At 35.5% G+C, this 27,093-nt stretch overlaps 1 protein-coding gene across 2 annotated transcripts in view; it reads right to left on the reverse strand.

Moving 5' to 3' along the window:
* The window catches only part of csmd2 (CUB and Sushi multiple domains 2), a 543,176-nt gene that overhangs the window by 170,302 nt on the left and 345,781 nt on the right, over positions 1–27,093 (reverse strand). For both annotated transcript variants that reach the window (XM_087295937.2, XM_087295938.2), the window contains exons 26-31: positions 24,380–24,582; positions 15,767–15,958; positions 13,449–13,587; positions 10,504–10,691; positions 502–696; positions 28–144 (exon numbers count right to left, since the gene is read on the reverse strand). In XM_087295937.2, coding sequence (XP_087152063.2) covers positions 28–144; positions 502–696; positions 10,504–10,691; positions 13,449–13,587; positions 15,767–15,958; positions 24,380–24,582 — 1,034 coding nt within the window. The remainder of the gene's footprint in view (positions 1–27; positions 145–501; positions 697–10,503; positions 10,692–13,448; positions 13,588–15,766; positions 15,959–24,379; positions 24,583–27,093) is intronic.

Genomic DNA, 27,093 nt, shown 5'->3' on the forward strand with positions numbered 1-27,093 from the left:
ATTCTGTGAGTGCAATAGCATGCTTACCATAGTCTCTCGGCACAACAACTGAGTACAGGCAAGTCCTCCCACTGCTGTAGTTTCCAGGATAACCAGGGGAAAGCACAACCCCCTCCAGCCCGGAATACTGACCACCGCACGGTGCTGAGAGAGTAAGAGAGACAGCCACAGAAAGAAGGCATTAGAGACTAATTTTCTGTCCTCGCCATCTCCTCTCCGCCGTTCCCTCATTCCGCTGATCTTAAATTACTTTTCTTGTCTGATTCCTGAGCTGCCCTGCTAGATGTCCCCAGTGTTTGCCGAAATGAAATTGCAGTGTGTTCAAAGTATTCCTCAAGGTTACATCGCAAAGATGAGCCTTTGCTTATTTCCTGGGGAACAGCAGCCGATGTGACAAACGGCAGATCTTCGAAAGCTTAAGTTCACTTAAGGCTACAGAACGAAAGCTCGAGTGCATGAAGTAAGTATTTACGGAGATTCCATTACAGTACATGTTCTTACCTATGCAAACAGGTTTTGGTTTGTTCCAGCCAGGTTTGCCGTCAGACCCCATGATACAAGTGAGAGTGGCGTCTCCCTCCAGCGTGTAGCCACTGTCACAGTAATAAGTGACAGTTGCCCCCAGCTTCAGCTCAGTACCAACACGAGTGCCATTACGAACCAAGCCGGGCTCAAAGCAAGACTCTCTGGGATTTTCTGTTGAGGAATGAAACACAACACATGGTCAGAGGAATAAAAAAAGAACACAAGAAATGCTCATTTATAGTTATATATAGTGTTCACATGGTGCTCTTTAAATAGTCCAAATTAAGCTAATCGGAATGTGTATTACTAAACAAACAAACTGTTGAAAGACCTTGTTTAATACATGGCTATTACAGTATCTAACACATCCACACACACATACAGGTATATAGTGTTTAAAGTGACACCATGTAACTACTGTGGTTAAGGGGGACACATCTTTCCTTACAACCTACAAATAAATTGAACATATCAAACAATGTGTCATGGGCTCATTAAGATACATCTCACTAAAAAAGAATCACTTCTGACCAAGCAGAAAATAAGACACCAGCTTTTTTCACAGGCTTACAGGGTCATCTGTATCATGGTTTATTAAGACACACAGGTTTACAGGGACTGCTTGTGTAAATCATTCATTCACATCAAGAAAAGTGGTTTAAAAAGTCAAACATGGTTAACCAGGACCAATAACAAAACATAAAAATACTGACTGGGTTATGTTGCATACTTTATCATCCATTCATTTAATCATTATTCATTCATTGTTTACTCTCTGATTCCTTCTGCCATTGATTAAAATACTGTTTACATATGCACAAATATTGTCATCACTCATAATCAGAATAAGCAATTAATAGTTTTGTATGAAAACTCCAAATCGTGGTCAAAGGAGACAGTTGTAAAATTACCAGGGGAATTGTAAGCATCACATCATGGTTAATGGGGACAGTGGTAAAATTTATACACAAGCACATCATTCTATACAAGGACAGGTGAGTCCTGGTGAGTAACCTAATATTTTGTCCCTGTAAACCATGTATGCAAGAACACACACACACACACACACACACACACACACACACACACACACACACACACACACACACACACTGTCAAAGCTACGAATTGTTTCACTGATTATGCACACCTGCTGCTTGTTTCAATTGAAGATGTTCTAGGTCTATTGCTATCCATGTTTCTGTGCATGTTTCTGTTGCTTTTCTATGATTATTAATCCAGTGTGTCTGTATGTGTCCAAAATGTGAACTCTCCTTTATCCACAGCACAGCTTTAAATTAGGGGTGTAACAGATCACGGTTGATCTGTGATTCGTATGGATTTTTTTTTACTGGTAGATTAATCCTAATTTTGTAATAATCCCAGAGAGAACGCCTCATGTGTCGTTCAAATCACATGTATGAAAGCATTTAGGCTTTTCTATAAAATATAATGATGATGGAAGAAGTTGTGGTAAGTCGGGATCTCAACAACCACACAACATAAATTACAAATAATGGTGATTTGCGTATGTTTATAAATCCCTCAAATCCCTGCATTCAAATCTGAAACGTCAAAAATTGAGATTGATTGAGTCTTTAGTCTCTTGAGTTAGTTATGAAGTTACAAACAGTCAAATAACACAGACATGGATAACAGTTTATAGTCTAGATAAAACCACTGATGTTTATAGTAAAGATTACAATCACCATCATATGCATTTAATGATGCTCAAAAATGAAGGTTGTAGGCAGCAATTACATTATGTAACCAATAGGTGGTGACAACCAGCCATCAAAAAATATGCCACTGAATAATTCATCAAAAATGACACATCTTGTAATGAAACATTAAGTTTTATGAGTGAATATCTAAATCATTGATTAAAAATGATACTAAAAATAAACATGGGTTGTACAAATTAGGTTAGATTTATTCATTTAGCGTTAACAGCATCAGTAATGCTGTGTTCACACCAGACGCGGAAGGAGCGTCAAGCGCGAATGATTTACATGTTAAGTCAATGCAAACACGCAAATAGACATCCTGTGGCACGATACATGCGAATGGCGCAGCGCGAATGACGTGAATGCGTGATATGCACGGCACGGCGTGACATGCGCAAATGGCGCAGCGCGAATTTAGGGATTTGCGCGTTTGATGTGCTTAACATGCGTTTCACGCGAATTGCTCAAGTTAAAAAATCTGAACTTAAGCGGATATTCACGCCACGTTAACCAATTAGGAGCTTGCTCTTTTAGGGGCGTGATTGTGACGTGGTACCTGTTGCTAATGTCCTGGGGGAAATCAACCAGCCGAAACTGACAGCAGTTCATCAAACTGGGCTCGGCTCAGTCAGAAGCACTGCTGAAAGTTTCTGGAGGAGTATATGAGCTCACAGAGCCAGTTGCACCTCTGAAAGGATGTAGGTGACTCAGACATGGCCCTAAACATATTGACGCTGTTTTTCAGTCTCGATAAAGCACATAAACACGGTTATTTTCTTAATAAAATCCATGTTAGCCATTTAGCAACGAAGCTAGAATCACTGGACAGACAGAAGCCCTGCCCATCAAGCGAATCCGCATCTGTTCTGAAGTGAATTTGACGCGCATATATAGCAGGGTTTGAAGCGAGTAAACTCAAATGTTCATGTGGCTATTTACGTGCAAATAGTGCAATTTATTGATCCCAAGGTGTCCATATCCGGGACCAGGCCGTATCCTGAGCTGCTGCTGCGCTGTTGGTCATGGGGGAGTGGAGAGCAGGAGACTGATTTCAGTGACGCTCCAGGGACAGTTGAGTCTTCGCTGAGGCCAGCTTCCAGCCTCCACCGCTGAGACTGCAGCTCTGCACAAGACTTTTGGCCAGCGGAGAAATTAAAATGGTCGTGCCGAACTGAGTCTGGTTCTCTCAAGGTTTATTTTCTTCACTCTCCAATTGGTGAAGTTTTTTTTCCCCTCTCCGCTGTTGCCACTGGCTTGCATGGTTCAGGATCTGTAAAGCTATGCATCGATGAATTTGCTCTTCAGTGTTTGGACTGATTTCAAACCACACTGAACTGAGCTAAACTGAACTGAAACACTAAAAACTGAACCACCCTGATCCAGTTACTATGACCATTTATGTGAAGCTGCTTTGACACAATCTACATTGTAAAAGCTCTTTACAAATAAAGCTGAATTGAATTTATCCGCACGTTCCGCGTCTGGTGTGAACACAGCATAACAGTTTTCACAGTACTGAATATTTTACTATTTATTCTTATTTAGCAGATTATTTCTTCAGTATATTTTTTATAAAATTACAGGTTGTAAGTTCTGTTTAGTAAAACCAAAAGTTTCTTGCAGTACTTTAGTTGTGAATGGAAAGCAAATTACATTTGTCTCCTCCCTTTTTGGCTGCTCCGAAAAAGGATCCGATCGTGACAAAAAAATAAAAAATAAATAAATAAAATAATGTGATCCAAACTGTGAGATATGTGATCCGTTACACCACTACTTCAAATGTCTATAAAGAGCAATAATAACATCAACACTTTACTAGACTAAGGTTTTAATGAATATTATCGTTGATCCATTAATTATGGACCCTTGTACAGAAACAATCAACAGCTCCAAATACTAAAAAGGTCAGAACTTTAGAAAACACAATTTGTTTCTCAGAAATCTCATAAGTCTCACGCTGAAGCTCTTTGTGTAAGTAAATAAGTGCACTTCATATACGCTTCAAATGAGCTCTCGCAGATGCTTCCACCATTTCACAACTCAGAAATATGCTAAAGCAACCTACATGCCCCGTGGAGCATGAACAGCCGACCCAGGACAGATTAAAAGTGACACTGGGCTACATAACGTCTGCTGACTACACAAAACAGTCCGTCACCCAGCAGGACATGTGAACGGCGCACACCGCATCCTTTGGCCAAAATTAGAAATCAATCATTCTTACTACACATCTGCACCGCACAGCAAAAAATGGGCTTCTTGTTGAGATATCACTTCCAAACATAGTTATGCTGCATTGTTTACGCTGGTGCCTGTGCCCTTCATGGCCCAATAGCATGCCGGAATACATTGCAATCTGTTCTCTGTGGCCGACACCACAAACGGCCCATAACTCAGCTCGTTATGGAGCCTAATAAGACAAGTGCGGGATGGGCAGTAATTAAGAATGGACCACAGCCAGCCTTAAGGTTTAGCTCAGGTGTCCATTGATGAAGTTCCATATGTGTGTGTGTATGTGTGTGTATGCATTTGGTTGGACATGACAAATGTTTGAGCTGGCAGGGAATACTTTCGACAAGCAATGGAGTGTGTATGTGTGTGCGTTGTTTATTTAACCGTCGGTCAAGCGTGCATTGCGTTGGCCCACATATTGCACCTCGGAGGCCAATCAGACGCGGTTGGGAGTCTGCGAGAAAGCTGATTGGTCTGTAAAGAGGCTAGTAGCACGTAAAGTTCGTTCCAAGATACGCAGATGAACTAACGTGACCCTTGTGCTGACACTTCTGTCAGGGGTAAAGCTAAAATGAACACACTTTCGGTTTATTTATGACTGGCTTCCATGTTATTAGTTTATACTAATTCATTGTGAGGAGACTGGGGTCTGGGACTGGAGCTTTTTGAAGTGCCACACACTGTGTCCATCTGCTGCGCCAGATTGAGAGAATACTGTTCCTCATTCACCAGGCCCAACAGAGGGTGATGTAAAGAGCACGGTCCTCTCCCTCACTGACCGCCGCATGCCAGCTATATGGCCATCTGAAGGTAGTGTTATAGCCTGGTTCATGGTAAGTTCACTGACTGAGACCCTTGAAAGCATTAATAACTATGATGAAGTGAATACGGCATCAGTGTGACAGCTGTAGTGTAGTTGTGAAACATCTGGCTTTCTGTGGGGCATGAATCCATATTTACAAACAAACAAACAAGCAAACAAACAAAGATTATTCAATGAGACATACAATAGTGCCACGTTATCATTTATTCATTCGTTCATTTTATTGTCGGCTTAGTCTCTTTATTAATCCGGGGCTGTCACAGCAGAATGAACCGCCAACCTATCCAGCAAGATTTTACGCAGCCGATGCCCTTCCAGCCGCAACCCATCTCTGGGAATCACGTTATTATGTCGATATAATTATAATATGCTAATTTGTTGCTTAGTAAATATTACAAATATTGAAAACAGCCTCATAATTAAAGGACTTTAGGGATTTCTTTAAGGGAAAAACTTTCTTTTCGGCTTATCAATCAGGGGTCGCCACAGCAGAATGAACCACCTACTTATCCAACATATGTTTGTACGCAGCAGATGTGCTTCCAGCCGCAACCCAACACTGGGAAACACCCATACACTCTCTCATTCACACTTATACATTCATTCATTTTCTTTTCGGCTTAGTCCCTTTATTAGTCTGGGGTCACCACAGCGGAATGAACCGCCAACTTATCCAGCATATGTTTTACGCAGCGGATGCCCTTCCAGCTGCAACCCATCTCCAGGAAACATCCATACACACTCATTCACACTCAGACACTATGGACAATTTAGCCTACCCATTTCACCTGTACCACATGTCTTTGGACTGTGAGGGAAACCAGAGCACCCGGAGGAAACCCAAGCGAACGCAGGGAGAACATGCAAACTCCACACAGAAACGCCAACTGAGCCTGCCTTGAATCAGCTACCTTCTTGCTGTGAGGCAACAGTACTACCTACTGCGCCACCATGTCTCCACACACATATACACTACGGTCAATTTAGCTTAGTCAATTCACCTGTACCGCATGTCTTTGGACTGTGGGGGAAACCGTATGGAGCTAATATGCCAAAACAATCTGAATTTGAATTGTGTTAATTTGAACTATGATGACAATTGTGATTTTGTTTAGAATTTCTTAATTTGAATTTGAATTTCATAACTTGAATATTGAACATCTGAAATGTAAGACAATTATTTTTTTTGTGTGTGTGTTCTGAATTCACAGACTGCAGATATCCAGTTTGTAAAAATACAGTTAACATTTTTCAAGAAGAAGAAATTCAGAAAATCAACTTCAATCTTCTAGAATTCAAAACCAGAAATTCAGATGGTGAAAGTCAGATTCAGCAGAAAATAGTTTGAGGGTGATCAACAGGGAAGAGTAGACGATCACCGAAAAGTCAAACTAAGAATAACTCACCTCTGCTTTATTTATTGTTATGGACAGATTACAGGGTGTGAATTATGAGGGTGGGGGGGTTTGGGGTGGTCTGAAAATAGGTAAAAATACATTAAATTTTTCTATCTACATATAGCCTAATTAAAAAATTAAACATATTTATTTTAGCTTTGGACGGCTGTGCAGGAACTTTGTTTTCAAAGCTATTATGCTAATAAATAGCATTTTGGCAGATCACCTACTCCACCTTTAAATAAAATCCATGTATTAACTGTAGCTTTTGACCAATTTAATGCATACTTACTGACTACTTAATTTCTAAACATTTTTTTTTTAAACGAGTATAAACATTTTCTTTATCTATTGTCTATGTAAAAGTAAATAACAATGTTCACCATAGAATTATAAGGTTCTATCGGACATTTTTGTAAAAGTTGAGTTATTGATGCATTCTTATTAAATGACAACTTATTTCCATTATGGGATGTTTTTTTATAAGCTGTTTACATTTTAAGACTTTTTATTTAAACAAAAAAAAAAAAAGTTACACACATACTGTTTGCTCTGAAATGCAAAAACATTGAAGCTCAATATCTCAAAATCATTCAGAGCTCAGATAGAACCTTATAAATCTAAGATAACAAAATATTAAAAATCATCAATGAAGTCTATGAGTAGCAGAAAGAAGCATTAGGACTTTGTTAATTTTACATAAATGCATGAACAATTTGCATAAATATTGTCATCAAAGCGTTTAAAAAGTGATACATAAAAAATAGTTATTTTATTGAAATTACTCTAAGCCTCAAAGGCAAATATTCCTAAATGAAGTGTTAAAGAATAGATTCCATCCTCTGTTCATTTAACCAACGCATGTTTTTACTCGGTTTTGACTCTTAGCGAGTTTAATTTTGGACCCTGGTGGGTCTGATTGGACAAGTCATTCATATTTCATGAACAAACAACTAAGCCAAAGAGTCATCAGACAAAGTGAGGTCAGCAGGGCACACACGAGGACAGCAAACAGCATTTGTTCTCATTTGCGCTGAGCCTTTAGTGTGACAGCAAAACATTGATCAAATGCCAGCCTTAGTGAGCGAGTTCTAGCTTTTCATTTTCATAATTCCTCTCTACACGACTGCGAGAAGTGCCTCAGGTCGATAATTATACGGCACACGAAAGTGGTATGAGCAGGAGGGGTGATTAAGGCAAGTCTAAGTGGCGTTGCAGTACAAATGCAAAAGAACAAACGCGCATGAAGAGAATTGAGGTCGTTCTGGACTATTTGACTGAATTTCTATGCAAGCGCTTAAAGAATGGAAATGGATGGATTCATTCCTCCCACCACAAGGAGGCAACATGTTTTGTGTTTGTTACAAAAATAGCATTCGTGCATCTTAGAAACATTGACAGGTTATTGAACATGTTGACTGGGTCTACTACTCGAGTAGTTGAATTTAAGTTTACTACACGACCATTAGAAAAGACTGTTCTATGTAGTATAAATGTGAGTAGTATGAATCAACTGGAACATATTTAAACCGCTTTTTCCATGTTATATTTCATCTGCAACAACAATGTGAACTTTAACAAGATATGTCTGGACATTACATTCTGAATGCATAATTACTCAAAGAGCTGAGGAGATTTCTCTACACGAAAGACTCGCGAGATGATTGACAGGTGACGTAACTAAGCAACATACCGACCTGTTAAAGTAGTATGTCCCAAAGCATGCATACTCTTCTGTTACACACTCTAAGGTAAATACATTTCCTTCATAAAAAAGTACAAACTTTTAGAATGTATACGTATGTGAATTGGGACCCAGCATGTAAATTTGGACATACTACTTGGCTCGCATACTGTTTTTAGCATGCTATATAGTATGAAAGTATGGGCGCAGCTGCTGTCTATTTTGTGATGTTTCTCTTCACTGACTACTTATTAAGGTTCATTTTATTAATAAAATATCGCCACTTACCTACAAAGCAACTTTAAAAAGTTTAGCACTTGTGTTTTTATGCAGTCTTACATCACATTCTATACTACAGTGCTGTCTAATGCTTGATTCTGATTGGCTGATGAATGTTCTAAGGCAGGGGTGTCCAAACTCAGTCCTGGAGGGCCGGTGTCCTGCAAAGTTTAGGTACAACTAGTGATGCAACAATTATAAAGTTTGGTTGTACGATTATAATCTAAGAAATAATCACGGTTTCACAGTTATCTCGAGTATTTGCATTTATTGCATTTATTCAAAACCCCACTAGTTTAAAACTAGTTTAAAATAGTTTTAAATTTCGTTTTGTAGTTCAGGTCCAAATAAATATTTTTTGCTGTTCTAATCGTTTAAGTTAATTTAATTGAATATATAAAAATCAGTGAATATTATCGATGCATTTATTAGATAAAATTGCTCATTAAATGTGTTTTGGACATTATCAATACACCGGCAAAAATAGACCTAGTGGCAAAACTATCGTGCCACTGCTGCTTCAACGAAGCTCAAGCCTCGTGCTGATGCACTGCTTCTGCTTGCAGTGTGAAACAAGCTTGAGTCTTTCAGCACTCTCTCCAAAAACACTTGGTTGATCTCAGCTGGCATTCGCCACATGATCACTCTCATCAATGCCATTATTTGTAACTTTAAATGGGTTTGCAAATCTGTGTACTTTCCATTGTTTCTTCCTAAAACTTTAGCCATTTGCAATTCCCGTGGTCACATAAGTTCCCTGTCATCACAACTCGGTGTGCCTGAAAGTCGTGAGCGTGTTGCGGCGCTTGCTCGTATCTCCATTAGAAATACCGAAACTTGCACAAGCTTGCTTTAGTTAATAGCCTCTGTCATAGTTAGTCCAGTGTGCGTGGTTATTACTCTTGGTGTACAAACTTTGTTTAGTTGCTGCAGTTTTGTTCCGTGCAGAAACACACTGTTGAGAAGCCTTTACAATAAATTAACTGTGACAAATTAAATTGCGGTCAATAGTAAAATTGGTTATCGCCACATCCCTAGTTCCAACCCCAATCAGACACACCAGGGCTAGCTAATAAAGCTCTTACTAAGCTGTCTAGAAACATCCTTGCAGGTGTGTTGAGGCAAGTTGGAGCTAAAATCTGCAAGACACTGGCCCTCCAGGACTGAGTTTGGAATCCCCTGTTCTAAGGTGTTGCAGTTATTGTCAGATAAACACAAGTAAATCTAGGCAAGTTTTGGCCACAATGTAGTTCCATATACAGATACTGAATAATGTTGTTTTTTTCACAGCTACAACAGTCAAAAATCTAAACAAAAGACTTTGGATAAGATTTATGAGGGAAAAGGAGTACTATAGTTGTTTAAAAAAACACACAATCACAAATATCTTGAAACACAAAATCTGGACAATGTGTTTGGGTCATCAGCTTTTGCTTAAATGATTCATTAAGGTTCAGACAGAATGACTAAATTCACACCAGCCAAACTTTAACTGAATGCCTCACATGACTTGGTACTACAGCCATATTAAAGGAAATCAATGTTTATCCTTGCTTAATGATATAAAAAGCAGCTTTGCATATGACCACTTATATGATGTCAAGTGTAAATGACATTGTCATTGCATTGTAATTATGATCACAGGTTGTAATAATCACTTCATACAGTCCTGATTGTTTAATCCCAAAAATGTATGATTTACAACAGACACAGTAATCTATGATATCTACTTAACTTTAATTGTAAAGAACAATCATGCTTTCTTTCTATAAAAGCTGAGTTGAAATGATATGTTTTATGAAAAACGCTATACAAATAAAGATGAATTGAATGTACCAGTGTACTGTAGGACAAATCCATTGCTGCTGAGTGAAGCATCGCTGCGGAAGGCCAGGAAGAGTGTGTTTGAGCTGCTCTCAATGCGATCAGGGACATCTGTGCCATAGAAGCTGCCCAGCAGTGGACTGAGAGAATCAGGACCATCATAGATGTGCAGGAAGTCATAGCTCGGCTCCAGGCTAAAGCTAATGGGAGGAAGAATCAGGTATGATATGATTGTTAAAAAGTGTTAAAAACTAATTTTTTAACAATTGAAATAAAGCTCAAATAAAACAAAAAGATTTAAGATAAAAAAGGCTTTCTACAATAGATAAAACAGATAAACACAACACATAAAAACAACATTGCTTAATTTTAATTACTGAACTGACAAACAAACAAAAACAGAAGTAAAAGTCAATCATGTTGGGCAAAAAGCTAGAATTTAGTTTAATAATGTTTTTGGTACTGAATGGTACTGAATCATATTTTTGCAGTAGTTATATAACCATATTTCAGCATACACTGGAAAAAACAAATGTTCATTGGATATACTTTTTTTTTAGGTAAATGGTTGCAAATAATTCATATGGGCTGAATTTAAACAAACAAATTAAATTAGTAAATTGAATTTGTTTGTTTCAATTCAGCCCATATAAATTGCGTCCAACCACTTACCTTTAAAAGAGGATATTAAATGAATCATTTTGTCAGTGTAGAGCTGAAAAAAAAAATGTAGTGCTTTAACTGTTTTGAAAATCTGTGTGTCCACACTGAAGGCGGCGAGAGCATCAAAGTTCACTCTGGCCGCCCTGATGACAACGCTGTCTACCTTAATGCCGATGAGAGCATCAACATTCTCTACATTGATCTTGTATTTAAATCTTGTATTATGCCATATCATGCAGCATATCAACAAATTAGTTACATTCCCATATAAAAACAAGCTTCTTATCAAATTCATTTAACTATGAAAGATTAAGTTGTTGCATGTGGTGTGGCTTTGCACCACTTATCCAATTAGTTTCCATACAGTATGTATAAAATATACAAAGCAACAATCCTGTTTTGTATTGTTGTTATAGTTACCATGAGATTCACCTTTTTTTAAGAACAAAAACTATATATATATATATATATATATATATATATATATATATATATATATATATATATATATATATATATATATATATATATATATATATATAACATTAATGCACATCAACTCGCCAGTAACTTTTTCAATGTACAGTTAAAACCAGACGTTTACATACACTCTAAAAAAAGGAACATTTAAAAAAAAATGTCTGATGGTAAATCATACTAAACGTTTACTATCGTAGGTCCGTTAGGATTACCTAAATGATTTACATTTGCTAAATGCCAGAATAATGACAGAATTGTTTAGTAATTTCTAGACACTCAAACGTTTAAATACATTTCCTTGTTTTTTTTTTTTTTAGCTTTGCATTTAAACTTTATAACTTTGGTCAAATGTTTTAGGTATCCTTCCACAAGCTTCTCACAATAGTTTGAAGGAATTGAGGGAATGAGTCAGATTTGTAGGCTGTCTTGCTCGCGCAAGCTTTTTCAACTCTGCCCACAAATTTTCTATAGGTTTGAGATCAGGGCTTTGTGATGGCCACTCCAAAGCATTCACTCTGTTGTCCTCAAAGCACATTTTAACTAACTTGGCAGTATGCTTAGGGTCATGGTATGTTTGGAAGACCCATTTGTGGCCAAGTTTTAATTTCCTGGCTGATGTCTGTGATGTTGCTTCAGTATTTCTACACAATGTTCTTTCTTCATGATAACATCTATGCTGTGAAATGGACCAGTCCCTCCTGCAAGCAAAACAGCCCCACAACATGATGCTGCCGTCCCCATACTTCACAGTTGGGATGGTGTTCCTAGGCTTGTAAGCTTTCCCCTCTGTCCTCCAAATGTAACACTGGTCATTATGGCCAAACAGTTCAATCTTAGTTCCATCAGACCACAGGGCATGTCTCCAAAAATGTCTCTTTTCCCAGTGTAATTTAGCAAATTGCAATCTGGCTTTTTTTTTTGTTGATTCTGGCTTGTTGATTTTCCAATGTTGTCACACAAGGAAGCCGTGTGTTTGAGGTTTTTCTTAAATACTGTTCTACAGTTGTGCCTCCAATTAACTCAAATGTTGTCAATTAGCCAATCAGAAACTTTCAAAACCTTGACATCATCATCTGAGCTTTTTCAGAGGCATAATAATCTTATTGTATGTAAACTTGACTTTCAAGAAAAGTTATAACAATCTCCTAAAAAATGTCTCTCATTATTCTGCTATTAAGCATAAAAGAAAAAAAAAGATAATCCTAATTTACCTAAAAGAGAAAAAGTTTAGTCACATTAACATCTGACTTAAATGGTGTTGTGCCTTTTTATACAGTGTATGTAAACTTCTGATTTCAAATGCATCTCACTGTAAGAAAGCATAAAAAAAATTGAAAATCCGGCAACCGCAATAATCAAACCCTTGGGAACAACTTTGATCAAAACCAAAGTTCACAGGACAGGAATTCTCTCAAGCGTTGGATTTCAACATTCCGATTGGTTGCTGTCGAACTGCGTCATAGCTCATTACCATGAAGTTAACTTAATTTCAACTCTCCGTGCCGCATATCGCTTCCGATTCTCCTGGAGAATGAATAAACGACTACTTTGACGCTCTCGCCGATTTCTATGTGAGCGAAAAGTAACAACATTTCGTTGAATTTGATCTCATTTGTGCATTTTAGCTCATACTTGAAAGATGGTTGGGTTTAGGGGTGAGGTTTGGGGGCAAAGCTCCTTTAAAAATAATTAATACATATTGTTCTAAATACACACTTTTTCCCCAATACATAAACTAGATAATTGTCCTGTTAAGATCTGAACTATTCAGTAGAGTATATTATCTAAATTATGTCATAAAAAAGCAGTCTTACTGATTAAAATTGAGAGATATGATGTGGTCCAGCGTCACTGTTACTGTCCAGTCACATTCTCTGCCGTGTGGATATGGCTCTGGGTATTCGGGAGACAGGATCAGCCCACTGGGACCTGTCAGATTCCCTCCACATGGAGCTGCAATATAAAGGAAAGTGAAAAGAAATATGAAATCCAGCTCATAATAGTTATGGTTTCAAAAGCAAACCAAATACTGCTGCCCCTTGTGTCCACAAAACCCACTTCAGGGAAGTAATATGATGAATATGGCAGGACAAAGATAATTAATGGTATATTCGCCAAGGGCAGAGGAAATATTTATAACAATAATGATGTTTTCCTATATTGCAAGCACTCCTGATTCATCATCTCGTAATAAACTGAACCTTCTCATATGGTCAGTAATCTGGTGAATGCTTTTACGTTCTTAGACTTTCTGTGCATGATTTTAAAATATTGTGTATCCTTTGTATTTCATTTAGATGCAATAAAAATTGGTGAAATGGGCCTTGAACACTGACTTGAATTGCAACCTTGAGTCTATTGAAGCTAGTTTGCTCATAAATGTTTTCCTGCATGAGATTTTAAAGTCTGTTGTTGTCTTCTCTAGCTTATTTATGCCACAACCAAGCCTGTATACTAGCATTAGCATCATAAGCCAAATCATAGCGGCCGATATGCATTTAGCATTCAATCATATGGCATGCACTTTTATCCATATAATATATTAAGCAAAGGTGACAAGATCTGTCCTCTGTAGGCTAGATTGTCCCATTTCAAAACACTCAGTTCGGCCTGTGTGGACTTCAAAGGACTCACCTGAAATGAGACACAGCTAGTGTCATTTTATTACACAAAGTTTATTGCTTGTTTGATCTGCCTTAAATGTTGTGTCTTTTTTTACTATGAAACTATTGAAATTAAATATCCAGCTAATATTTCTGTATTTAATTTGTCACAACCTAGACTGTATACTATGCTACTAATGATGCAACTAGCATTAGCACCATTAGCCAAATCAATATTGACTGTATACTAGACAATTTAGACTGCACAACTCTGTACAATATAGACCTATAGACTCAATTTACAGACCCTAGTATGCAACTAGTACACATAACTCTGCGGGAAGTGAAAGTCTCTCTTTGTGTATTTTTTTGTAAACTATTTAATATATTCGCATAGTTGTCCAAATTAATGTCCTTTGAGTGTTTTGTAACATGTGTGCACACATACAGGAGTATCGAGTGCAAGCTCTATGGTATTTCTATATTATATAAGGTGGGCCTTCAAAAACTGATCAGAAGTGGGCCCCAAAGTGAAAAAAGGGTGAGAAGCCCTGGTCTGTACAATATAGACTGTATACCTAGATTGTATACTAACATCAGACTGTATACTATTAGCTTCATTAGTCATTAGCCAAATCCTAGCTGTCAACATGCATCTACATTCAATCATTTGGCAGACACTTTTATCCAAACAATCTATAAAACAAAGACAACAGAAGTATAAAAGCAAATCAAAGTAATAAAATAACAGCAATATTCAAATGCTAACATGCTAATAAAATGCTAATAATATGATTTAGTATGATGAAGTAAGATTTATACCATGTAATATACAGTTTTACACTTAGTTTGCTTGCTTGATATGTCTTAATAGTTGTTTCTTTTTTAATGTAAAACTATTGAATTGGAATATCCACCTTATATCTCAGCCCTGCTGAAAAAAAAACAGCATGTGCTGGTAAGGTATGTTTTGATTCTGATATACTGGTCTGGCTGGTTTCAATGCTGGTCTCAATGCTGGTTTTGCTGGTCTCGATACAGGTCTTGCTGGTCTTAATGCTGTTCAGGACCAGCACTAAGACCAGCACTGATACCAACAAGACCAGCATAGAGACCAGCAAGACCAGCACTGAGACCAGCAAGACTAGCATCGAGACCAGCAAAACCAGCAAGACCAGCATTGAAACCAGCAAGACCAGCAAACCAGTATCAAAACGTACCATAGCAGCACATGCTTTTTTTTCAGCAAGGAGGAACCACTTTATTTCCAGTGCATGTGAAAAAAATATGTATAATTAATAGGCCACGATCAGTCAAAATCTACGAGAACTATTCTAAATACTGTATAATTAATATTAATCTGCAACATGAGTAACATTGAGTAGCTTCAAACTGGAATCCAAATAATAATGGCTGCTCTTAATGCTAAAAATAAGGTGGATAATGACTGTATTAAGAGCGAGGGATCACAGCGCAAGTACTGGTTGAGGATGAGTGAGTTTCCATTTCTCGTTTTGGCAAAGTCATACCAGAACAGGTGGGCGGATCAGGCTGCCAGAAGAAGCGGTTGTTGATCTCTGTGCAGGTGATCTTGGTTGCCCCCTGTAGGAGGTATCCGGGATCACACTGGAACAGCACATGATCCCCTGGCTCTCTGCTGTCTCCTATTCGAGTGCCGTTTGTTGGAATGCCAGGATCGTTACAGGAAGTAGCTGTTGAAACTGGAGAAATAGAAATATTAAGTCACCAACATTGTAATCAACAGGTTCCATTGACTTAATTTGACTCCATTGTCAAGGACATTATTTAAAAGCTTCCAAAAACAGTCACTGAATTGAGTGACAATTTATTAAAATTACTCAAATTCAATTAAATAATCAGACCCACTAGCTTTCAAAATTTTGCGATTGCTGAATCAAATGCAAAATCAACAAAAAGTCACAAAATTTTTAATCTAAATAAAAATAATCACAAAAAAATAAATAATCTTGTAAAACATCCAATTCCAAACCATGTAATGAAATTAGATTTCTTTTAGTTTGCAATTAATTGCTTTACGTGACATAGACGTTGCATACATAGCACACGTGATGTATTTGAGTGTCTCTTGAAAAATGACATCTAACCTGCGCCCTCACAGTAAGCAGACGTGGATGAAGCGCAAGTGATTTACATGAGAAGTCAATGCAAAGATGTGGTTAGGCATCCTGTGGTGCGAAAGGCATTTTGTGCATTTGACATGCTTCAGACTGCAAAAGAAAGTGGGAGCAAACATCTAACAAATGGAGCAATGGAACAGACAAAAAAGCAAGCAACTTACAATAATGAAGATTGGATCAATGATGACAGATGGATAAATATTATATCTATATATATTTTTAGCACCACAAAATTAGTAATTTTTATCGCAAAAAAATCACAAACAATATTGTGAAAAACTGACTAACTAACTGACTAGGGTCTGACTAATTCTGCATTTTAATGACATTTTCTAACCCATTTAATATATACCTTGCAAATCTTCATGATAAACAAGGTAATTGCTGTTATTAATTTATTATTGATTTATCTAAAATTAAACATAATTTAGTTGAGTTCATCCAAAATAAACGTCACATTGCTTTCCTCCAGAGTATTTTTTTTTTTATCATGTGTCCTCAAATAGTTTTGAATGCAACCTCCAGATGACAAAACATACATTTTTACATCTGATAAATAAGTTCTATGATTATTGTAGGTAATCCGCTTGTTAATCGTGATGCATAAAATACTGTTTCCGGGTCCAAGCCGCCACTCATTTGAATTGAGAAAATATTCGTTTATTACCCCTTTTTAGTGAAGTGAATTTTATACAAAATCATGGCATACACAACAGTCTCTGGACTTGCTGCACCAAAGACACCAATATTTTAACAATTTATTAAAAATTAATCACTTACTGGCCATCTGATATTAGGCCTGGATATATATATATATATATATATATATATATATATATATATATATATATATATATATATATATATATATATATATATATATATATATATATATATATATATATATATATATATATATATATATATATATATATATATATATATATATATATATATATATATATATATATATATATATGCATACAGTTTAGTATATCGCTTGGACACAGCAGCTTGGATAGACACCCACACTGATGAGTGTTTCAGTCAGGGACTGAAAAAATAAATAAGCACATGTGAGGTAATCTGTGTCCTTAAATGCTCTGTCGAATGCAGAGATATTGTGCAATTTTAGCTTTGCAGTGTCAAATGCTTATGCTTTAAATGCATTTCTTTCTAGAGAGTACGCTGGAGGGTCTACTATCTATAATTCTAGATAATATGAAAAATAGCACTCTATAACTTAAACTAATAAACTGAAAATTGCATGGAAACAAATTGTATCCACACAATTTTTAAGTCAAGAAACAAAGTATGTAAAGTAAGCAAAGTCAATTACTTATGAGTGTGACAAATGATTTTGAAATATATATTCTCTTAAGTATGCTTACAAAAAAAGAAAGAAAGAAAGAAAGAAATAAGTACAAAAAAGAAAAAGAAAAAAATAGGTGTACTCTGGCACTTCTGAGCACCCAAAGCACAGCTCTAGTCTCATGTTTCCACACACACACACACTCATTTATTTATCGAGGCATGTGCATACTCTCTCAGAGATGCTTTAACCCAGATTGGCTGTTTTAAAAGTAAAATGTGTGGTTTTTGGAACCGAAATAACATGGCGCTGATGCATAATGTCATATTATTCCTTTTTGACTTTTTATGTAAATCCTTTAATGCAATTTTGGGGTCTCTTGAGGTATCATGAAGAAATCAGGACACTGTGGTTGGAGTGACGGCTGATGGAGGGTGGGCGGAGACGGTTACCCATGGTTACCGGCTGACAGCAGACTGAAGTACATAAACCTGGGCTTTACAGGTTTGATTTATTGTCAGCGGAGAGGTGGCTGATGGGCCGAGCTGCGGGGTGGTGCTGTAGGAGAAGCTCTAAGATATGGTGATTCACAGTTGTCAATCTGGAGTCTCCAACCAGCAAGCTTTTTATTAAAACTTTTCTCCAGAGTTTAAGGATGCTGCTGGATGGACACACCAAGATGCACAACGAAAGTAATACACTCTGAAAGGTGGATAATTTTGTTCTATTCAGTACGATTTTCTAAGGGATTCCCGAGTATTTCAAAACGTCAGCAGCTTGATGGGCCATAGAGTGTCTGCTGTGGCGCTGATTCTTTTTTTTGGGTTGCCCAGCACTTAAAATATCTCATCACTGTCACATTTTATACAGCCATTCAATTACAATAGAGGAAGAGTGGGACAAGTATCATACTAGTTAACTGAACCAAAATGGTGAGTTTGTCTTCTCTAAGGCCCCGTCAACAAGCTAACGAATTTAGCTCAATCTGCTAAAGTTGAATAGTGTTTGTTACGGTGGCCGGGAAGTGCAAAACAACATTACAAAGTGTGAAACACTTTTACAAAGCTCAAGACAAATCTATGTTTTGGAAAACATTTTAACCTATCATAAGACACAATTATATAGGAAAAAAATATTTTACCAAAACAAATTTACATTGTAGAAAAAAAATAAACAAGACGCAAAACACTTTTAACAGTCCCAAAACTTACGGAAAGGGAATGTACCAAACACCGCAAGTGATGGACCAACTGCAAGGAAACATCGTTTTCATTTGGAAATATTCTAAGAAAATATCAGCATGAGAGTATATAGAAACATGTAAACGTGAGTACATGGAAACAAGTTAACACAAATCCACAACCAAAGCACACTATACACAAAGATATTAAAACTGACCTTAACGTGTGGTCCTGTATAACTCAGTTAGGTCGATTGATACTCGTGCTGAACTTTTTGACTTGGGTTCGAATCCCGTTGATGACATGCCACTTGTAGTTATTTATTTACATTAATTCTGGTTATAATTTTTTCTGCCACACACATATTAAAATCAAGCATGTTTACAATGACACTGACACCACAAATATTTATTTGGTATGGGTTTATTTTATTGCTGTGAAAAAGTGACAAATCTGCCAATCTGCAATGTGAATAGTTTATATCTGGAAAGTGTCACCAGTTAAACCATAACACCAGCTTCTTTCAGTTTACTTTTAAGAATCCTCAAGCAGATGTTTACACCTTGTAGACTTGACATCATGTCCACGATTACAGCGTAAGAGTGACCCTCATTAAAATAGTGAACACATTGATGCAGTATGTCTGGTGTTTCCATGTGGTCCGCGTCCTACTCCAAAAAATGACCACACGTAAAGCAAAACTGCATTAAGCTGCTCATGTGTTTACCACAAAACAGGCAAAACAACCCTTGACCACAGTCCATGTTCAGCCAACATAAATTTTATTTATGCCATGTACTCCACAACACCAATTGACCGCACTCACCACCAACGACAACAACACCTTTCAACGCGTCACTTCCAGTGTGTGGCACATTCCCTTTCCGTAAAGAATCTGTCATTGTAAATTTGTTTTGGGACTAGTAACAGTGTTTTACGTCTTGTTTTTTTTTTTTTTTTTTTAATGTAAATGTGTTTCGTCCTTGGTAAAATCACTTTTACAATGTAATTGTGTATCAAGCTTCGTAAAAGTGTTTCACACGTTGTAATGTTGTTTTGCACTTCCCGGCCACCTTAGTTTGTGGTCTTTTGTCTACAAGACAGGGCCAGTATTGGTGTCATGAAATTGACTTTTAGGTAAACAAATTAGAGTGGGACAATCTCAAAATGTATACGTACTAGTGGTGAAACGCATCACAAACCACACGGTTTGGGTCACACTACGGTTTTTGAGTCAGGCATCGGACCATTTTTCCAATTAGCAAAAAAGGGAAGAGACAAATGTCAATTGCTTTCCTTTTACACAAAATATTACTGCAAAAATACATTGGTTTTAACAAAAACAACTTAAAACCTGTAATTTTAACAAAAATAAAAATCAAGAAAGCACAGTCTAAAAAAAGAAAATATTCAATATCAAAAATGATCTTTGCTACTGTTGCTGATAATGCTAAATATAGAAATCTAATCTTATACAAGATAGCATGTTTATTCTCCATTAATAATTCAACAATTCACACATAACACTTCATGATTCATTATAGGTGTGTCATTTTTAAAAACCTATTCAGTGACACAATTTTAATGGTTGTTTGTCGCCACCTCTTAGTTCAACAATGTAATTGCTTTCACCAGCGTCAAGGTAAAAACTGTTCTCCCAGTACTTCTGTGTCATTTAATTGTTTGTAACTAATTGAAAAAGTGTAAAAACTCTCTAGATCAAACACAGATTTGAATGCAGCAATTCGAATGATAAAATAACATGCAAATCATTATCATTTATCATTCATGCTGCATGGGTTTGAATTGAGATCAGAATGTTTTAATGTTTTATTGTGCAGCTTTACACTGAATGCAGGCTAAACAAACAGTGACAGAAAGCACCTTTAATTATTAACCTAAGAAAGCATTTAGGTCCCAACAACATTTTCTGTCATAATTATATTTTACAAGGAAGCCGATATGCTTTCATACACATGATTTGAATGACGCGGGAGGCGATCTCACTGCAATTGTTATAATGTTGGATTAACCTACAAGTTCAAAAAAGTTAATAATTCGCAGGTCACGTGTGTTCTGGATTGTGGGTTCTGAGCCATTACACCGCTAATCCGTACACATATCTGTGTGGTTTGGAAATATGCAACTTCTTAAAAACTATGACGTCACTGTAAAACAAAACCAAATGAGGGAAGAAGTGAGTGGGCTTGACAAACCACCTGTAGAAATTTCCTACTCAAAACAAACAAAAAAAACCCTCCTTATTATAAATTGCACTAATTTCTCTGAGCACAAACATTTATTTTTGTAATACTAGCACTTCTTGTGTGTATTGGCTCTTCTTGTTGAATCGCTGAACTCCTCTTTTGTAAGTCGCTTTGGACAAAAGTGTCTTACTCACAAAAATGGCATATGTACAAAATAGGTGAATAATTTTGTAACCTGACAAGAGAATGTGCGAAGTAAACATATTTAACTTTAATACTGACTTGATTGAGCCACTTTAAATCATCAAACAGGCCAAAATTATTAATAAATAAATTATAATTTATTCTGGGTTACATTCAAGTTTAGGAAGGTTTTTAAACCCCAGAGTCGTGTTTGTGCTGTAGGTGCTGCTAAGCTTGGTAATACCATGGCAACAAAACTTGGTAATGCTAGAAGACCCGACATTTTAAGAAACACACCCATTCACCATCATCATCTTGTGTTTATGTCTGTACTCAGTGCACTGGTCATCTAGTTAAAAAAGATATTCTACAACTTGCATGAATTTAGAGAGATTACATTAAGGTAAAAAATTTACATAGCAGAGCTTTAAAGCCTGAATGAACCAAAAGTTGCAGAGACTTTTTATTTCAGTATGTTGAAGAATCTCTAATTAAAATGGAATATTGAGTAGGGGGCGGAGCTTTCTTTTTGCACATCATTCCCTCAGCAGATTAAAGGTAAGAGGGGTGTGGTTAATCATATTGTGACTGAAGCTGTAAAAGTGATGTCATCAGAGAAGAACGGCCACTCCAAATGCAGAAGCAAATGGTCAGACTTTGATTAAAGATTACCACAACAAACGAACAAATTAATTAATTGTTACTAATTATTAATCTTAATTGTTCATCTAAAACATAACATAGTGTGCTAGAAAAATAAACAATTTAATTTTGTCTTCACACATACTTTAAGGCTCTTGAATGTCAGTCAAACTGTGCTTTTACACTAAACAACCGATCGCATATGGCAAACTCATGTTCATGTGAGCACAACAATTCATTTTTAATAGCCTGCCCCCTAAGACCCTCATCCTGATCTTCTCATTATGTGCCTTACATATGTATTTTGACTTGTTTTTGGTAACACTTTCACTTAAAGTGATGCAGCTACACAATCCATATACTATAGCAATTACAATGAATGATGCATAATTGTATGTAACTAACCCTAAACATAACCCCTATTCAAACCCCAATCCTAAAGTAAGTACGTTTTAATAAATTTTACTCAGTTGTTAGATTAATAGTGTGAATAAACTGTAAATACATCATCTTAATATAAATTTCAACCCTGTTTTTACCTACTTGACTTTAAGCAATGCACAATTTCCAACAGTAATTGAAGATAACGTGTGGTACTACACAAGAAACACAAATCATGTTTATTAATCTATTAAGCTTGCCACAGAGTCACATTTTCACTGCAATTCTGTGCCACAAAACTTCTTCTTCCTCTTTTTTTTTTGTAGTCGCTGTGACTTTTATCACAAATATCTTTGTTCTCAGACACCAAAGCTAAACACTTGACATCCTTTTTTTTCCCCCAGAACCCTTTTCTGCGGCGTCTACACTGATTTTCAAAACAACTTTCTGTACAATAACACCACCAGTCTCACTCTTTAGTGTTACTGCAGCTCCAAACATGTGATCTAAAGCTGAAATCTAACTGGTTGGCCCATTTCATCACAGGTCAATGGGGAATACTCAACACACAGGATTAAAACATGGTTACACTTTATTTTAAGGTGTCCTTGTTACAGTGTAATTATTCATTTAACTACTTAGTGATATAAATTAATTACATGTACTTGCTGTGGGGTTGGGTTACAATGCAGGTTAGGCTTAGGGTCAGTTACATGTAATTATGCATACTTATTTGTAATTAAGCAGGTAGAACACGTGTAACAAATGAAGGATTCAATATTTTGACCAAAGAGTATTCATTTATATTATGTATTTCCACATGTTAATATACCAGATATTTTACTAGATATTTTTGAGGACACATCTATTAACTAGGTTAATTAGGTAACAAGGCAGGTTAAGGTAATCAGGCAAGTCATTGTGTAATGATGGTTTGTTCTGTAGACTATCAGAAAAAATGCTTAAATGGGCTAAAATTTAAGACCTTAAAATGGTGTTTAAAAATTTAAAACTGCTGTTATTTTAGCCAAAATAAAACACATAAGACTTTCTCCAGAAGAAAAAAATATTATCAAGCATACTGTAAAAATGTCCTTGCTTTGTTAAACATTATTTGGGAAATATTTAAAAAAAGAAAAAATAAATCTAAGGGGGTCGCATCTCCTTCATGGGTCGCATAAAATAGATTATGTTATATTAAATATTATTTTACCTTTAATTATAAAAAACTTGCAGACAATTGAGTAAAACCTTGTGTTCGGTTAAGTTGACCTAACTAATTGAAGTGGATTGAACATAAAACTATTAAGTGGTCCCAAAACAATCTCAACAATTGTGTTGTTTCAGCTCATTTTAAATGAGTGGTTTCACCAGTAAAGATAAATATTGTTTTGAGTGTATAAAACGGGTCCCAGTTTATTTACTCTATTTTGAAAAAAAAAGAAAATTATTATAAATATTTTGGCTTTCACTGACAATTTGCAACTTGTATGATTTTTCTTTTCTGATACCACCACTGAGAAACCTTGGGTAAGCAAAATGTTTTTTTTCAAAATATAAATACACATTGGCATTGATTGTGAAACAAATTAAAATAAATAAATAAATACAAATATAATAATATTAATAATTATAATAATAACATTGATAATCTTAATAATCTTAATAATATTAATAATAATAATAATAATAATATTAATAATAATAATAATAATAATAATAATAATAATAATAATAATAATAATAATATTAATAATAATAATAATAATAATAATAATAATAATAATAATAATAATAATAATAATAATAACAATAACAACAACAACAACAACAACAACAACAACAGAAAATCCTTATAACAAAGATGTCCATGCGTTGAACCACTTCAAAAAGCTTCTTGATGAATCAAAACTGATTCAATGCAAAAACAACACTAGAAGCATGCACTTCACATCTCGATATACAGGCAATGAACTATTCACCCATCTAGAAGCATTGTGATTTTATCAATAGAATCATTCAGACTATTTGGTGTTGCTGTGTAGGAGAGTAAATGAAGCTAAAGTAAAATACATACCTGAGAACTGCAGAGCAAATCCCTGCTTGCTGGTGAAGAAGTCGGTTGTAAACTGCAGACTGACAGAATTAAAGGTGCTGTGGAGGTCTGGAGGAAGAGTGGATCCACTCAGTTCTCTCAAAAGCACACCTCCGTCCTGAGGCCCATCCCAGATGCGCAGAACATCATGCACCTCTTCTGTGTGGAAGACCAGGAAATGCAACCTGCAGAGCAATAGAGACATATATTACAGTAGTTAGCTACTGAGTAAAAACATTCGGGATCATTCACAAAAATGTCATTGTTTACTTATCCAGAGGTTAATCTAGTGCTGCATAGCCTATTTTTATTTTTTTTGGTCATGTTCATTTTATCTCTTAAAATAATAGTAAATATTTAAATAAAAATAAAATAAAATAAAACTATCCTATAAAATGCATACTAGTTATTACGTTTTCTGGGCATTTGTGTTACGATTTGTTTGAGAAAGCCAAAGCCCAAAATTAAATGCAAAATATAAAAACTAATTAAAAAAATAATAATAAAATAAAATAAAATAACATAAGATAAAATTAAATTAAATTAAATAATCCTATACAATGCATACTATTTATTAATAGTTTTCTGGGCATTTTTGTTAGGATTTGTTTGAGAAACAAACTGAAATATAATGTTCGATTTTATTTGATAAAATAAGACTAAATAAAATAAATTAAAAAAAAACATTAAAATCAAATAATAATAAAATAACATAAGATAAAATTAAATTAAATTAAATAATCCTATACAATGCATACTATTTATTAAAGGTTTTCTGAGCATTTTGTAAGAAACAACTGAAATGTTATGTTTACTTTTATTTAATAAAATAACTAAATAAAATAAAACTTTTAAATAAAATGTAAAAAAATAAACAAAATACAAAAACTAATAACATTAAAAAAAATTAAAAAAAATGTATACTATTTATTTAAAGTGTTCTATTTGACAGGATTTGTAAAAAAAAAAAAAAAAAAAAAAAGGAATTGTAAATGAAATTGAACGCTATATCAGGAAAAACCTGATGTTGATTGTTTGTAGATTTTAAACTGGATATTTACCCTTCAAATGAATAAAACATGAAACACAACATCTAGAAATACCCAAAATGTTAGCATTGTAGTTTTTTTTTAGTTGAACTAGAATAAAACTTGACAGTCAACTTGAAAGATGAATACTTAAAACTTTGTCACCTAAAATGACCAGTTGCAATTTCATTTATCTGAATTTCTCACACCTTCGAACTGCTGTACTAAATCAGAACGAAGTTGTTTTCCACGAAGTCCAGCGACTTTTTGTTTTGTTTGTTTTTTTGGTTTGTTTTTGTTTTCGTCTTCACCAAACCCCAGAACACTTGATATATAACACTTGTATCTGGTAGCACAATTCTTTTATACACTGGCATCTTTATTTTTCTGTATTTATTTATGTATGCTAGTGGCGATTTACTCTTATTATATGTACAAGCCCAAGCAGGACATTTATCATTATGTTGTACAATAAAGAAATGAGGGCTAACGACATTAAAACAGTCCCCGGGTGTGTAAATGATGACTGATTGCTCATTTTTTGGGTGAACTGTGCCTTTTAAAAAGGTAATAGTAGGAAGGGATGAAGAAAAAGAAAGGAAGCAATCATCTCTAAAGTATATGACACCAATGGGAAAAGGAAGTAATTGGAATCACTGGGTTAATTTGTACATTTTCACAGCTTTTATAGTTATATAACAATCATTTGTTCCAGAAGAGATATGGCCAATTTGGAGTTGCCAGACAGGAAATTAGCACTTAGATTGTGTTTAATATCAGAAGGATCTGAAAGCGAGAGACAGAAAGAGAAAAGATATAAAAAAAAATACAAGTCAAAAGGAAATTTGTAGATTGACATCTGCAAAAATGTCATAATGAACATTTGAGTAATGGCCTTTCACTAATAAGCTGGTACATGCAGACATTTAAGTTATTAACCTTTAAGAGCAGAAGTTAAATAAAGATTTTCAGAGTGATGTCATAAATGAGACCTGCTTATTTTCTTCTGCCACAATCACCAGCCATCTAGTCCATACAGGTTGCTGGAGAACTACAAATTTGCCACTAAAAGAACTACAAATCCCATTTTACCTGTTCACTTACACAACTGTTTCGGATGACTGATGATGACACCTAAAAAGCTGAAGCTTATGAGTGAATCATTAACTTGACTATAAAGACACCTCTCTTTGCAACAAACATTGCTGAGTTTTGTTTTACCCCATGTAACTGCATGTCTTGCCATGTTTTGATCCTTGCTTTGTTTACCATTTTGGTTCTAAACCACCTATAGCCTGACCTTTTGCCTTATTCTGACCACGTATTTTGAATTACCTTTATGCTTCTGTTTTGCTCCTGTTTTGACCATTGCCTGTCTGACTACTCTCATTATTAAAGGACTGCATGTGGATCCGCACCTCCATACATTTGAAAACACTCATGATTTGTGCAGTTATTGCAATGTTTAACCATAAAGTTACCAAAACATTTATAATTTATGTGTGTTTACATAATTTAATTCTGTTTAAAATATTCAGGCATAAGAAATAATGCTTCTAACTTTTAGAAAGATTAATTGCACTTTTGGTATACTGTTGTATTGTAAATGATATTTGACTATATTTTTCAAGACACTTCTATACAGCTTAAAGTACCATTTAAAGGCTT

This window comes from Danio rerio, chromosome 19, assembly GCF_052040795.2.
Source record: "Danio rerio strain M-AB ecotype USA chromosome 19, GRCz13ab, whole genome shotgun sequence".
In the NCBI taxonomy this organism is placed as follows: Eukaryota; Metazoa; Chordata; class Actinopteri; order Cypriniformes; family Danionidae; genus Danio; species Danio rerio.